Source organism: Mandrillus leucophaeus, unplaced genomic scaffold, assembly GCF_000951045.1.
Source record: "Mandrillus leucophaeus isolate KB7577 unplaced genomic scaffold, Mleu.le_1.0 Scaffold363, whole genome shotgun sequence".
Lineage (NCBI taxonomy): Eukaryota > Metazoa > Chordata > Mammalia > Primates > Cercopithecidae > Mandrillus > Mandrillus leucophaeus.
In genome coordinates, this window is record NW_012103843.1 from 589,398 (window position 1) to 602,178 (window position 12,781).

The following is a 12,781-nucleotide window of genomic DNA, read 5'->3' on the forward strand; positions in this document are numbered from 1 at the left end:
GGAAAGTGATTCAGCGCTGCTAGAAGCCCCCTCTCCCGCGCCCTTCGCAGCGCAGCGCGGGAGGGAGGGAGCGCGCCGGAGCCTCCTGCAGGTGCGCGCGGGGCAGGCAGGCAGGCGGCGCGCGCGCCCTGGGGACCCAGGTGACCGCCTCCCGCGCGCACACAGCGTGCCAGAGCGCACCCGGAAGCCCGTTACCCAAAGGCAAGGCTTGTTCCAGCCTAAAGCAAACTCATCCACATAACGTCGCTAGCGAGTTCCGTTTCTCTGTTTCTGGGAATTTGTGACTGTCAAAACAAATGTTCAGGTGACCATTGACCTGAATTGCACGGAGGAAACGGCTGAGGACCAGGGAAGGAGCTGGTATGAAAGTCTGTGAGTTCACAGGGTGCCACGTGCAGGGCTGGAGAGACCCCAGCCCCAACAGATCTCCTCTCTCCAGAAGCGCCCTCCGTCTCCATCTCTCCAGAGGCTGGGGTCTTGTGTGCACCCATGTGGAGGTGTAAGGAGAGCCAGAGGGAGAGGTTCCCACGTGGACCCGCTGGCGGAAAATCTTGCAGTCAAAATCATTTAGAAACGTTCTGCTGCAGAGCTGACTGAGTGCTGGATGACCAGGTGATTGATGCGTGTGGGCTTTTAAGGGAACAACGGCCTGCCCTCTGCATCCTTTCAGAGCTGGAGGGGCCTTGCCTTGGGCAGACGCAGAAAGATCATTTAAGCAGCACCCTGAACAATGACTTTTCAGAAAGTTATCGAACAGGCTTGTGAAATATTTTTCTCTTGATGTGTTTAAAAGATATTTTCACTTCTCCGCGTGATTCAGTGTGGTTTGGAAGTGGGAGAAGAAGGGGGCTTGAGATGTTGAAGTTCACTGCAAAGTCTATCCTTCTGGACTCTAATTATTAAATATTTTCTCTATATATACCTTGTCTATCCAAATGATCATGAACCTGGGAGGGAGGATAGGATTTATTACCTTGTCTCCTCCCAAGGGGTCCAGAGAAGGCCATGTGAAAGGAGGGGATGATTAATAAACATTAGATTGACTGATGACCTCCACAGTATGTGAAATTGTCTTTCATCAAACCAGCAGGGAGATATAGTAGAGTCAGACAGGTATAACTCAAATGATCAGAAGGATAAGGATAAGAAGCTTCTTAGAACACGACTTGAAAACATCTCTTAAATCTGGAATAACAAAGGTTATTAACAAAACCTCAGATACTTAATAATTACTTTAGGGGACACCTTTTAATATTGCAGAGAGATCATCTTAGGTCCAATAAAACTAAACGATACTTTTGCTTCGTGGGATTTACATATGGCGAATTTGTCATTCAGGTAGAAATGAAGTTTACCACAAAATTATCCTCAGAATAATTTAGACTCATGTGTAAAGGAAAATGCAGAAAGAGAGAGGAAAACAATCCACACTGGTGTAAAGTCTCCTGAGGCAAGGGCTGTGCCGTGACATTGCATCCCTGGGCTTTGCTCGAGGCTTGGATGAAGGAAGAGCTGCCGTGTGCACTTCGTCTTGCATATTTCTCATTTAATCTTCAAGGCAACATTCTGAAGTGGGAAACTGTTATTCCATTTATAATCCAACCGTCAACCTCCCTCTATCTATTGCATAACTACTTTTTTAGTTCCTTAACCTGACAAATTACAGGTTTCTTCCACAATTATTTATTGATTTTTTGCACAACACTTCTTAAGGACCCCACATTATTGATTTCCATTTATCCTGTACCTAATTCAGTACTTGGGAAATCATAAGCATGCAGAATATGAATGATGAAGAGATGGATGGGTGGATGGATGGATGGATAAATAGATAGATAGATACATGGATGGATGAACAGATGAATGGACGGATGGATGGATGGATGGATGGATGAATGGATGGATGGATGGATGATGGATGGATGATGGATGGATGATGAATGGATGGATGATGATGGATGGATGATGATGGATGGATGATGGATGGATGATGGATGGATGGATGGATGGATGGATGAATGGATGGATGATGGATGGATGGATGGTGGATGGATGGATGATGGAGGGATGATGGATGGATGGATGATGGATGGATGGATGGATGATGGATGGATGGATGGATGGATGGATGGATGGTGATGGATGGATGAGTGGATGGAAGGAACAGATGGAAGGGAGCAGAGAATGAGTAAAAGGATGGTGAGTGATACAGCCAAACAGGTTTTCCCTTTTTTTGTAAATCCTTCTTAGTCTATGATTCTGATTTGGAAGAATTACAAGTAAAAATGACCTAATTTGTGCAGATCTCTGTGAAGTTTTATATCTTACCCAAGGTCACAAGTTTGTAAGTGGCAGAGTCAGAATCTGCACTCAGATTTGTCTAGTTTCATGAGGACAACAAAATGACTCGGGTTCAGATACAGGATGGGTGCACTGAGCCTTAGGGTTTAAGAGTTCTGGTGTGAAAGTGATGGTACCCCAAATGAGTACAAGCCAATGCATGTAATTTAAAGTCCAGTTAGCTAGAATGAAAAAAATGCATGGAAAGAGCCAGCATACAGCCATTAAAATGGAGAAGCCCATGAATGATGGTTAACTTAATCAGTAGATTATGGTGTGTTCAAACTTTAGAAAAGAGAGTGAAAAGATTTTTTAAATGACCAAAGTTGAACCATTTTATTTTCTTTTGTTTATAACCATCACCAGATTTAGATGTACCACCAAATCAGGAGAATTTTACCATATTTTTTCTCCAGTTCTCCTGCTGTTTAGCCCAGATATGGCTGCAGCCACAGAAATTATGTGCAGAGTAAGTAAAGACCCAATTTTAGAAACAAGATGTCGACAAGAGGAATGTTAGGAACTGAAAAGTAATGGGGAGTTCAGGGGGAGGGTGGAATGAGGGAAGGAGACCCTGTAAAATTGTTCATGGACTCCTGGACTCATCTTTGATGTGTGCATGCATAGATCTGACTCTAAACAGCTCCCAAACTGAAAACTGCCCACACTGCCCACACCCAGAAAGGCCACTGGCAGGCACGCATGCAGGACAGATCTGAATAGTACTGCAAAAACAGATGTACCTATAAAAGGTGAATAGAAACTTGCAGCCCGGAACCTGACCCAATCATTGCCTGCAAAAACACCCAAACACTAACATTTTCCATAAGAGAAAGAAATACATCTACAGACGCACAAAGCTAAAGAACCCAGTCCACACACAGACACGTCATAATTAAATGTCTGAAAATTAAAAAGAAAGAGAAATCCTAAAAGTAGCCAGAGATAGCACATTACTTAGAGAGGAACACTAATTTGAATGACTCAGGGTTTATTATCAGAAACTGAATAGAGGCCAGAAGGAAAGAAAGTAAACAATAGATTTAAATTGTTGAAGGTGAAGAACTATTAGAATTCTATGTCCAGTGGAAAAAAATACCCAGTACAGGTGAAATAAAGACATTTTTGAAGTGAAGAAAAACTAAAAGAATACATATTTCTGTAAAATAATTGTTAAGGGAAGTTCTTTGAACATAAGAAAAATGATACTAAAAGATATTTTGAAATATCAAGACTAAAGGAAGTAAAATATAAATGGGAAATAGCTGGGTAAATATGAAAGACTTTTCTTCTTTTGGGTTTTAAAAATATATCAATGTAGGAAACAACACAAGTAAGCTAAAATAGCAAACTAGAAAATGTGTAAATAACAAAAAAGGCAGAAAAAGAAAAAATCTACAGTAGCATATAGAAAACCAATAATAAAAAGCTAGACTTAAATCCAAACGTACCAATAATTGCTTTAAACACAAGCCCAGTCTAAACACACTAATTGAAAGACAAAGACTGCCAGAACAGATTTGAAAAATATGACCCAACTATATGCTGTCAGCAAGAGCCTCGCTTCAAATATAAGAATATGGATAGGATACAAATAAAAAATAGAGAAGACTTATCAAGCAAATAGCAATCAAAAGAAAGATGGAGTGGCTATATTAATATCAGACAAAGTAGATTTTGGGGCAAAAACTAATTCCCAGACATAAAATAGCAGATAGTATAATGGTAAAAGACTTGACTCACCAGGAATTCAGAACAATACTAACTGTGCACACCCCTAATAATGGAACTTAAAAATAGAAAAAGCAAACTGTTCCAACTGAAAGGAGAAATTTTAAAATCCGTAAAAAACACTGGAAACTTCAACATTCATCTCTCAGTAAATGACAGAACTATAGAGAGAAAATCACAGGGATATAAAAAAAAACTGAACAATACCATCAACCAAGTGGATCATAAACTACATTTATAGAACAATCTATCCAACACTAACAGAATACATATTCTTTTCAATTTTACATGGAACATTCACCAAGAAAGAATAAAAGAAACTTTAACAAATGCACAATTATTGAAAGCATATGTAGTATGTACTATGATCATAATGAAATTAAACCAGATATCAAAAATAGAAATATAACCGAAAATCTACAAACATTTGGAAATTAAGCAACATACTTCCAAATAAGCTGTGGATCAAAGGAAGAATCAAAGAAATTAAAACTTATTTTGAATTGAATGTAAATGTAAATACAACATAACACAATCCATGGGGTGCAGGTAAATCAGTGCTTAGAGGGAAATATATAGCATCAAATGCTTACGTTTAAAAAGAAAAAAGTCCCAAATTAATCATGTAAGCTTACAGCTTAAGAAACTAGAAAAAGAAGAGGAAAATAAACACAAAATAAGAACATGAAAGGAAATAATAAAGATAAGAGAAAAAAATTGATGAAATTGAAGGCAGAAAAATAGAAAAAAATCAATAAATCCAAAAGCTGGTTCTTTGAAAAGATCAATAATATTGACAAACTTCTAATGAATTTGACAAAGAAAAAGATGGAAGATGAAAATGTTCAATGTCAGGAAAGAAATAATAAATGCTGCTACAGGCTTCACAGACATGGAGATAATAGAATACTAGGAATAACCCTAGACACAAATACAACAACTTAGTATGAACTAATCCTTGAAAGAAAAAGTAATCTAACTCATCCAAGATGAAATAGGTATCCTGAATAGTCCTATAACTACTTGTAATTTAAATTTATAGTTGAAAACCTACCAAGAAAGGAAATTTACAGGCCCAAATGGTTTTATTGACAAATTCTATTAAATATCTAAAAAGAAATAACAACTCTACATAATGTCTTCTGGAAAACAGAAGAGATGGGGGAACATTTCCTAGCTCATTTTCTTTCTTTTTTTGCAAATGGCATTATTTGATAGAAAAGCCAAAGGTAATATAAGAAAATAAAGTTAAAAGCAATTTTTCTCACTAACACAGACACAAGAAACTCTAGTAAGTACTAGCAAACGAAATGCTCAATATATAAAAATAATAATATGCCATGAGCAAGTGGGCTTTATCCCAGAAATGTAAAACTGGTCTGATCTTTGATTATCAATCACTATTATCCACTGTTTCAACAAGCTGAAGAAGAAAGTCCATACAATCATGTCAATTGATGCAGAAAAGGTATTCAACAACATTTGATATCCACTCATGATACTTACAGGGATACAGGTATCTGTTTTTTGTTTTTTTGTTTTTTGTTTTTAAACCCTGTAGTTAACATCATATTTAATGATGAAGGACTAAATGCTTTTTTCTTAAGATCAAGAACAAGGGAAGAATGCCCATATTCACCACACCAATTTAACGTTGTACTAAAAATTCTGGAGAGTACAAAAAAGGCAAGAAAAAGAAAAAGAGGTGTGTGTGTGTGTAGGGGGATGAAATAAGAAAAGGAAGAAATAGAAAGAGGAAGACATAGGAGTAAATATTCGACCTTGGATCTGGCAATGGATTCTTAGATATGACACTAAAGGCATGAGCAACAGATGAAAAATAGATAAATTGTACTTCATCAACATTAAAAACTTTTGTGCACTTAAGAAAGTAAAAAGACAATCTTCATAATAGGAAAATATATTTGCAAACCATGTATCTGATAAGGGTCTACTATTCAGAATATATGAGGAATGCTTACAAGTAAACAACAAAAAGACGGATCAGGCACACAACTGTAATCCCAATAGTTTGGGAGGCCCAGGCAGGAGGATCGCTTGAGCCCAGGAGTTTGAGACCATTCTTGGCAACATAGTGAGACCCCATCTCTACAAACTTTAGAGAAATTAGCTGAGTGTGGTGGTGCATGCCTGTAGTCCCAGCTATTCAGGAGGTTGAGGTGGGAGGATCACCTGAACCTGGGAGGTGGAGGCTGCAATAAGCCATGATTGTGTCACTGCACTCCAGCCTGGGTGAAAGAGTGAGACCCTCTCAAAAGTAAATAAATAACAAAAAGACAACCTAATTTAAAATGGAAAAGAAATTGAGTAAACATTTCAAATGTCTACTCAATGTATAAATGGCCAAGAAGCACATTGAAAAGATGCACAGCATCATGAAAAATTAGGAAAATGCAAATCAAAACCAAGACCCCTTCATATCCACTAAGATGGTTATAATCAAAAATTGGAAAATCATAAATGTGGGCAAGGACGTAGGGGAATTGGAGCCCACATCACTGTTGGTGGGAGTGTAAAACAGTTCAGCCTCTGTGGAAAAAGAGTTTGGCAGTTCCTCAAAAAGTTAAACACAGACTCAGCAATTCCATTCCTAGGTGGATACCCTAGAGAATTGAGGCAGGTGGATCACGAGGTCAGGAGATCGAGACCATCCTGGCTAACACGATGAAACCCCATCTCTACTAAAAATACAAAAAATTAGCTGGGTATGGTGGCGGGCGCCTGTAGTCCCAGCTACTCGGGAGGCTGAGACAGGAGAATGGAGTGAACCCGGGAGGCGGAGCTTCCAGTGAGCCCAGATCATGCCACTGCACTCCAGCTTGGGTGACAGAGCAAGATTCTGTCTCAAAAAATAAATAAATAAATAAAACAGGAACTCAAACAAATGCATGTGCACAGCAACACTAGTCACAGTAGCCAAAGATCAAGATAGTTCACATGTTCATGAATGGGTGAGCGGATAAACAAAATGTAGCATATTTACATGATGGAAATTATACAGCCATAAAAGTGATTGAAGTACTGATGCATGCCACAATGTGGATAACCTTGAGAACATCATGCTAACTGAAAGAAAGCACACACGAAAGTCATGCACTGTATGAAATATCCAGAGTAGGCAAATGTATAGAGTCAGAAAGCAGACTGGTGTGTGCCAGGGACAGAGGGGTAGGGAGGGAATGGGGTGTGACTTCTGAATGGGGATGGGGCTTTGGTGTGATTAAAATGTTTTGGAACTAGACACAGTGGTTTAGTACTAGATACAAGTGGTTTAGTCCTAGATGCAGGTGGTTTAGTACTAGATGGAGGTGGTTTGGTATGAGATGCAACTGATTTAGAACTACATGCAGATGGTTTAGAACTAGATGCAGCTGGTTTGGAATTAGATGCAAGTGGTTTAGAGCTAGATGCAGGTGGTTTAGAAATAGATGCAGCTAGTTTAGAACTAGATGCAGTTGATTTAGTACTAGATGCTGGGGTTTAGAACTAAAGGTGATTTAGCACTAGATGCAGGTTGTTTAGAACTAAATGCAGCTGGTTTAGTACCAGATGCAGGTGGTTTAGAACTAGATGCAGATTACTTAGAACTAGATGCAGGTGGTTTAGAAATAGATGCAGCTGGTTTACACTAGATGTAGGTGGTTTAGTGCTAGATGTAGGTGGTTTAGCGCTAGATGCAGGTGGTTTAGCACTAGATGCAGCTGGTTTAATGCTAGGTGCAGGTAATTTAGTACTGGATGCAGCTGGTATACAATTAGATGTAGGTGGTTTAGTGCTAGATGAAGCTGGTTTAGCGCTAGATGAAGCTGGTTTAGTACTAGAAGCAGGTGGCTTAGAACTGGACACAGGTGGTTGCACAGCATTGTGAATATACTACATGCCACTGAATTGTTCACCTTAACGTGGTGCATTTTACATTATGTGAATTTCATCAATTAAAAAATGGATTACAAATCTAAATGTAGTAAGTAAAACCTTAAAACTTTGAGAAGAAAATGCAAGAGAAAATATTTGTGAGCTAGGGTGTATCAGCAGGTTCTCAACCACAATAGCAAAAGCATGTCCAGTGGAAGAAAACACAAATTGGTAAGTTGGATATCATCAAAATTAAAAACTTTAGCTTTACACATGGACATAAACAGGGAAGCAGTCAACACTGCAGAACACTAGAGCGGGGAGGGAGGACGGGGCCTGGGTTGAAAAGCTACCTGCTGGGTACTATGTTCGCCATCTGGCACTATACACCTATCTAACAATCCTGCATATGTACACCGCGGTGTCTCAAATAAAAGCTGAAATTTTAAAAAGCAAAAAAGTTTAGCTCTGTGAAAGACATCATTAAGTGGATGAATTTGCAAATCACTTATCCAAAAATGGACTTGTAACCAGAATATGTGAATAGCTTTCAGGATGCAACAGTGTGAAGACGAGCAACCCAACCGAAGAACTGAGCAAAGGGGCTGGATATGATGGCTCACACCTGTAATCCCAGCACTTTGGGAGGCCGAGGTGGGCAGATCACTTGAGTCTAGGAGTTTGAGGCCAGCCTAGACAACACGGTGAAACCCAGTCTCTACAAAAATACAAAAAAAATTAGCTGGATGCGTGGCACACACCTGTAGTCCCAGCTACTCAGGAGGCTGAGGTGGGAGGATCACTTGAGCCCAGGAGGTGGAGGTTACAGCGAGCCGAGATCATGCCACTGCACTCCAGCCTGGGCAACAGAGTAAGACCCCATCTAAAAATAAAACAAAATAAAATAAAATTTTTAAAAAGACTGAGCAAAGGTTTAACAGACACTTTTAAAAAAAAAGGATATACAAGATATACAGACAGCCAAAAACTGTTCATCATCATTAATCATTAGAGAAATGCAAATAAACCATAGTTAATGCCACTATATACTTGTGAGAAGACCACACACACACACACACACACAAATTGCTGGCAATGCCAAATACTGGAGGGGATGTGGAGCCACTGGAGCTCCCACTGGTTGCTGGAGGAAAGGCAGCATGGTGCAGCCATCCTAGAAGATGGTTTGGCAGCTCCTTAGAACATTAAATGCATACTTCCCCTATGACACAGCTGTCTTAGTACTGGGCATTTATCCTAAAGTAATGAAGACTTACATTCACAGGCAAACCTGAATGTGAATGTTTATTCCTATTTATAATCACCAAAACCCAGAAACAACCCAAATATCCTTCAACAGGTGAATAGGTAAGTGAAGGGTGGTATGTGTATAAAATGCCATTCCGCTCAGCAATAGAAAGGAATAAACTATTGATACACATAACGACTTGAAGGAATGTCAGATACATTATGTCGAGTAAGAAGACAGTTTCAAGTCTATTCTTCCATTCTTGAATAGACGATCTATGATGGGGGAAGAGTTCCATGGTTGATGACCAGGTTAGGGTACCTGACTGTTCTACATAGTACAGGTTTGAAGGTTTTTAGGTGATGAAACTGTTCTGCGTGCTGATTTGGTTATGGGTATGTGAACCTATTTGTAAGTTCACAATTCATAGAACTGTACATCAAAATAAGTCAGTTTTACTGTAAGTTAATTTAAAAAACATAAAAACTGCTTTCCGAATAATGGGTATAAGATGCATGGGATTTGAATATTGAGATCTACAGTGTCATATTATCTTCTTTGTACTTTCCTAGAGATACTAAATTGCATATAACAGACATGATAAATGAACTTTATACATATATATATATATAGCGTACAAAATTTTGTACGCAAAATATATCTACATGTACGAAATGCTCTAAAGTGGCTCTTAATAACTTCAGTTACCTCTCAGTAACTTCAGTAGAAACTAAGCCTAATGATTTTAATTTTCTTCTCTACCCTTCCATATACTAAGGAGACCAAAGAACACTTTTCACTGTTTTTGTCAGAAGTGCGGCAAAGGTGGCGAATCGGGTCCCTGCCGCATGACCTGCCTGGAGCACTGTGCTGCATGCTCACATTCTGTCCTTTGTCTTCACCATGGCTCTGATGGGTGAGTTAACTGAGAACATCAGCATATTGAGAGCTTTTTTCTGAGTATTCAGTCACACACTCATTCTCCGTGGACTATATTCTGATCCAGTTCAAACTGAAGCTTCAGTCATTAGGGAAAAGAGATCTGTCATCTTTTTTTTTTTTTTTTTTGCTACATCAAGTAATACTTGGAATCCAGCCCTCTGCTTCACTCCTAATATAACTAAAATCTCAGTTCTAACCCCCCAGTGGATTCACACTTAATGGCTATATATGCGTGCTATTCATCTCTGTTTATCTTGTATTTAACCAATGCCTGGGAAGTGGCATTTATACAGTGAATGAATGGATGGATGGAGAGATGGATGACAGCTGTCTTGGGGGACAGATGGAAGGATGCAAAGGAGGGAGTGAGGAGGCGACGAAAGAGGAAGAGATGGAGAACACCAATCTTTTTTTCCTTGTTGTAGTCACTATAAATCACCCCCAGTCTGTGACTCTCATTTGGAAGAAGTGCAAAATGAAAATGATCTAAGGTATGCAAAGCTTACAAATTTATTAGCAGCTTGTGCAGTAAGTTTCTTTTAATGCGTCTGTGGCAATACTAGCAACAAATTAATAAAAGCTTAATTTTTATACAAATAGTTTTATTACAAATTTGAATTCTTAAGAAATACACATTTAAAGAAATTACATAAAAGGCCTTAGTAGTCTTAAAAATGTTTTGGAGACTTTTAGTGAACTGTCATTTCAGGCCTAGTGGTCCGAATCTGCCCTCCTGCGGTCCATGCGATGCCCTGCTGAGGTCTGTGAACACAGCTCGTGACAAACCACGGAAATGGCCCCAATGTGCTTACGTGTGAAAATACTGATACTGTGATTCAACAGAGCTGTTTGTCAAGCCGGGATGCAGAATGAGGAATACTAATGAAATGACGGCCTTTAAGGTTGCTGCTTTTGAAGTCAAGTCATTCAGTTTGTGATTAGTGTTTAAAACCCTGAAAATATTTAATACAGAATAAAAACAATAAGCTCAAAGTACATGTTTCACTATAATAGACACCATATTCATGAACCTGGGCTTGGTTTTGGCAATACATAATTTTTGGTTTAGAAGTGAACAATGAAAATGGATGTTTCACATTCAATATCCTAGTCTTTATAAACCTACGTTAAAGGACAGCACAGTCTTTCAAAGGAAAAAAACTATGTAAGCTTTATTTTAACAGTGGAAGTCAAACTAAACCTTGATCTGCCTAATTGCTGACATCTATATAAATTACTAATATATATATATATATTTAATTTTCGACTATTTTTGGACCATCTTTATTCCACAGGAAAATTGTGATTTCTGCAAAAGCAGCTGCATAGTACCACACAGAGCAGAAAGACAGAAATTTATATTTGGGGGTTGGAAGATATGGCTACTGAGTCTGTAATTCCACTTGGAGGTTCAAAAAACCATTTTTACATTGCTATTATTTGTACAGACCAAGGGACCTAAATTTTGAAACAGCTAGACAGTGATATAAACAAACATTTATCTCTGGGGGTAGAAAATTAATTATAATACAAGAATGAAAATGGGCAAACAGTATGGAAGGCACCCACACCTCCTAGCACCCTTTGGTTTTCTGATGGAGTTCTCACTTCACACATCAGTGCATTGGATTGCAGAAAATATTGATATTTTATTTCATCAAAAGTGCCATTTGGTATGCCACTATTGAAAGCTTATCGCTGTCTTTTTCTCCTTCAGCAAGTAGAGGTCAATGAAGCAGGGTGTGTTAGTTACGCAAATTCCTATAAGGCACTTTACGGTTTTCATACTGGACAGTGAGGTACACAGGATATATTTCTAGGGTTCGTTGCTGTTAACAAAAAGAAGAAGAAGTAGCACCATGTTGTGACATTAGCTGACTCAGGCTTCATTATGTTCTTCTCATACAGACTTGGCAGCGGCTGACGTGCGTGCGCAGCTCCCCTGCCTTCAAGGTGGACGGCGTGGGCTTCCTAAAATACAACACAGAGGCAGACCATTGGCCATCATTTCACAACACATCAGAAACATGGCAGTCCTGGCCCTGCTCAGAAATGTCTAAGGGGTCAGGCCAGCCCCTGGCATCAGGCCCCAACCTGGTACCACCCAGTCACTGCTGTCCACCTTACCATGAGCAGGCATGTGCTGGGTGCAGGGCACACAGAACACTGAGGGTTACCTACCATCTGCACACCCAGGCCCTAACACCTGCCCCAGTGCCCACAGCCCCTTAGGGCAGAGCTGAAGTCCCGCCACATCGGTCTGGCTCCGAAGCCTTCGCCATTCCCCTCTGTGCCACCTGCCTCCTTGTACTACAATTTCACTTTTGGTCCTTTCTCCTCCATTAGATCATAAACTCCTCCAAGGTAAGAAGAAGATATTACTCTTCTCTGCAACACTTGACACACACAGTAAATGTTCACTAAATATTTGTGGAATGATGTGATGAGTAATAAATCTGGAGTAATTCCCTAGACCTCAAAATACTTTTATAGCTTTTGAAGGATTTCTGTGGTCTGCTTTGAGGCCAAAAAGAGGGAAAGACATTTAATGTCCCAAATGTTTCTCAAGCTTAGAAACTCTGCATTATTTTGATTGTTGAAAAGGTAAAATCTGAACTAAAATTGGTACTGAGAAAATTCTAT

At 39.3% G+C, this 12,781-nt stretch overlaps 1 protein-coding gene across 1 annotated transcript in view; it reads right to left on the reverse strand.

The window, feature by feature from the left end:
* Positions 1 to 10,625: 10,625 nt before the first annotated feature.
* The window catches only part of COL4A1 (collagen, type IV, alpha 1), a 153,340-nt gene continuing 151,184 nt past the window's right edge, over positions 10,626 to 12,781 (reverse strand). The window contains exon 52 of the mRNA XM_011989780.1: positions 10,626 to 12,109. Within this exon, the coding sequence (XP_011845170.1) occupies positions 12,028 to 12,109 (82 nt within the window). The 3' untranslated portion in view covers positions 10,626 to 12,027. The remainder of the gene's footprint in view (positions 12,110 to 12,781) is intronic.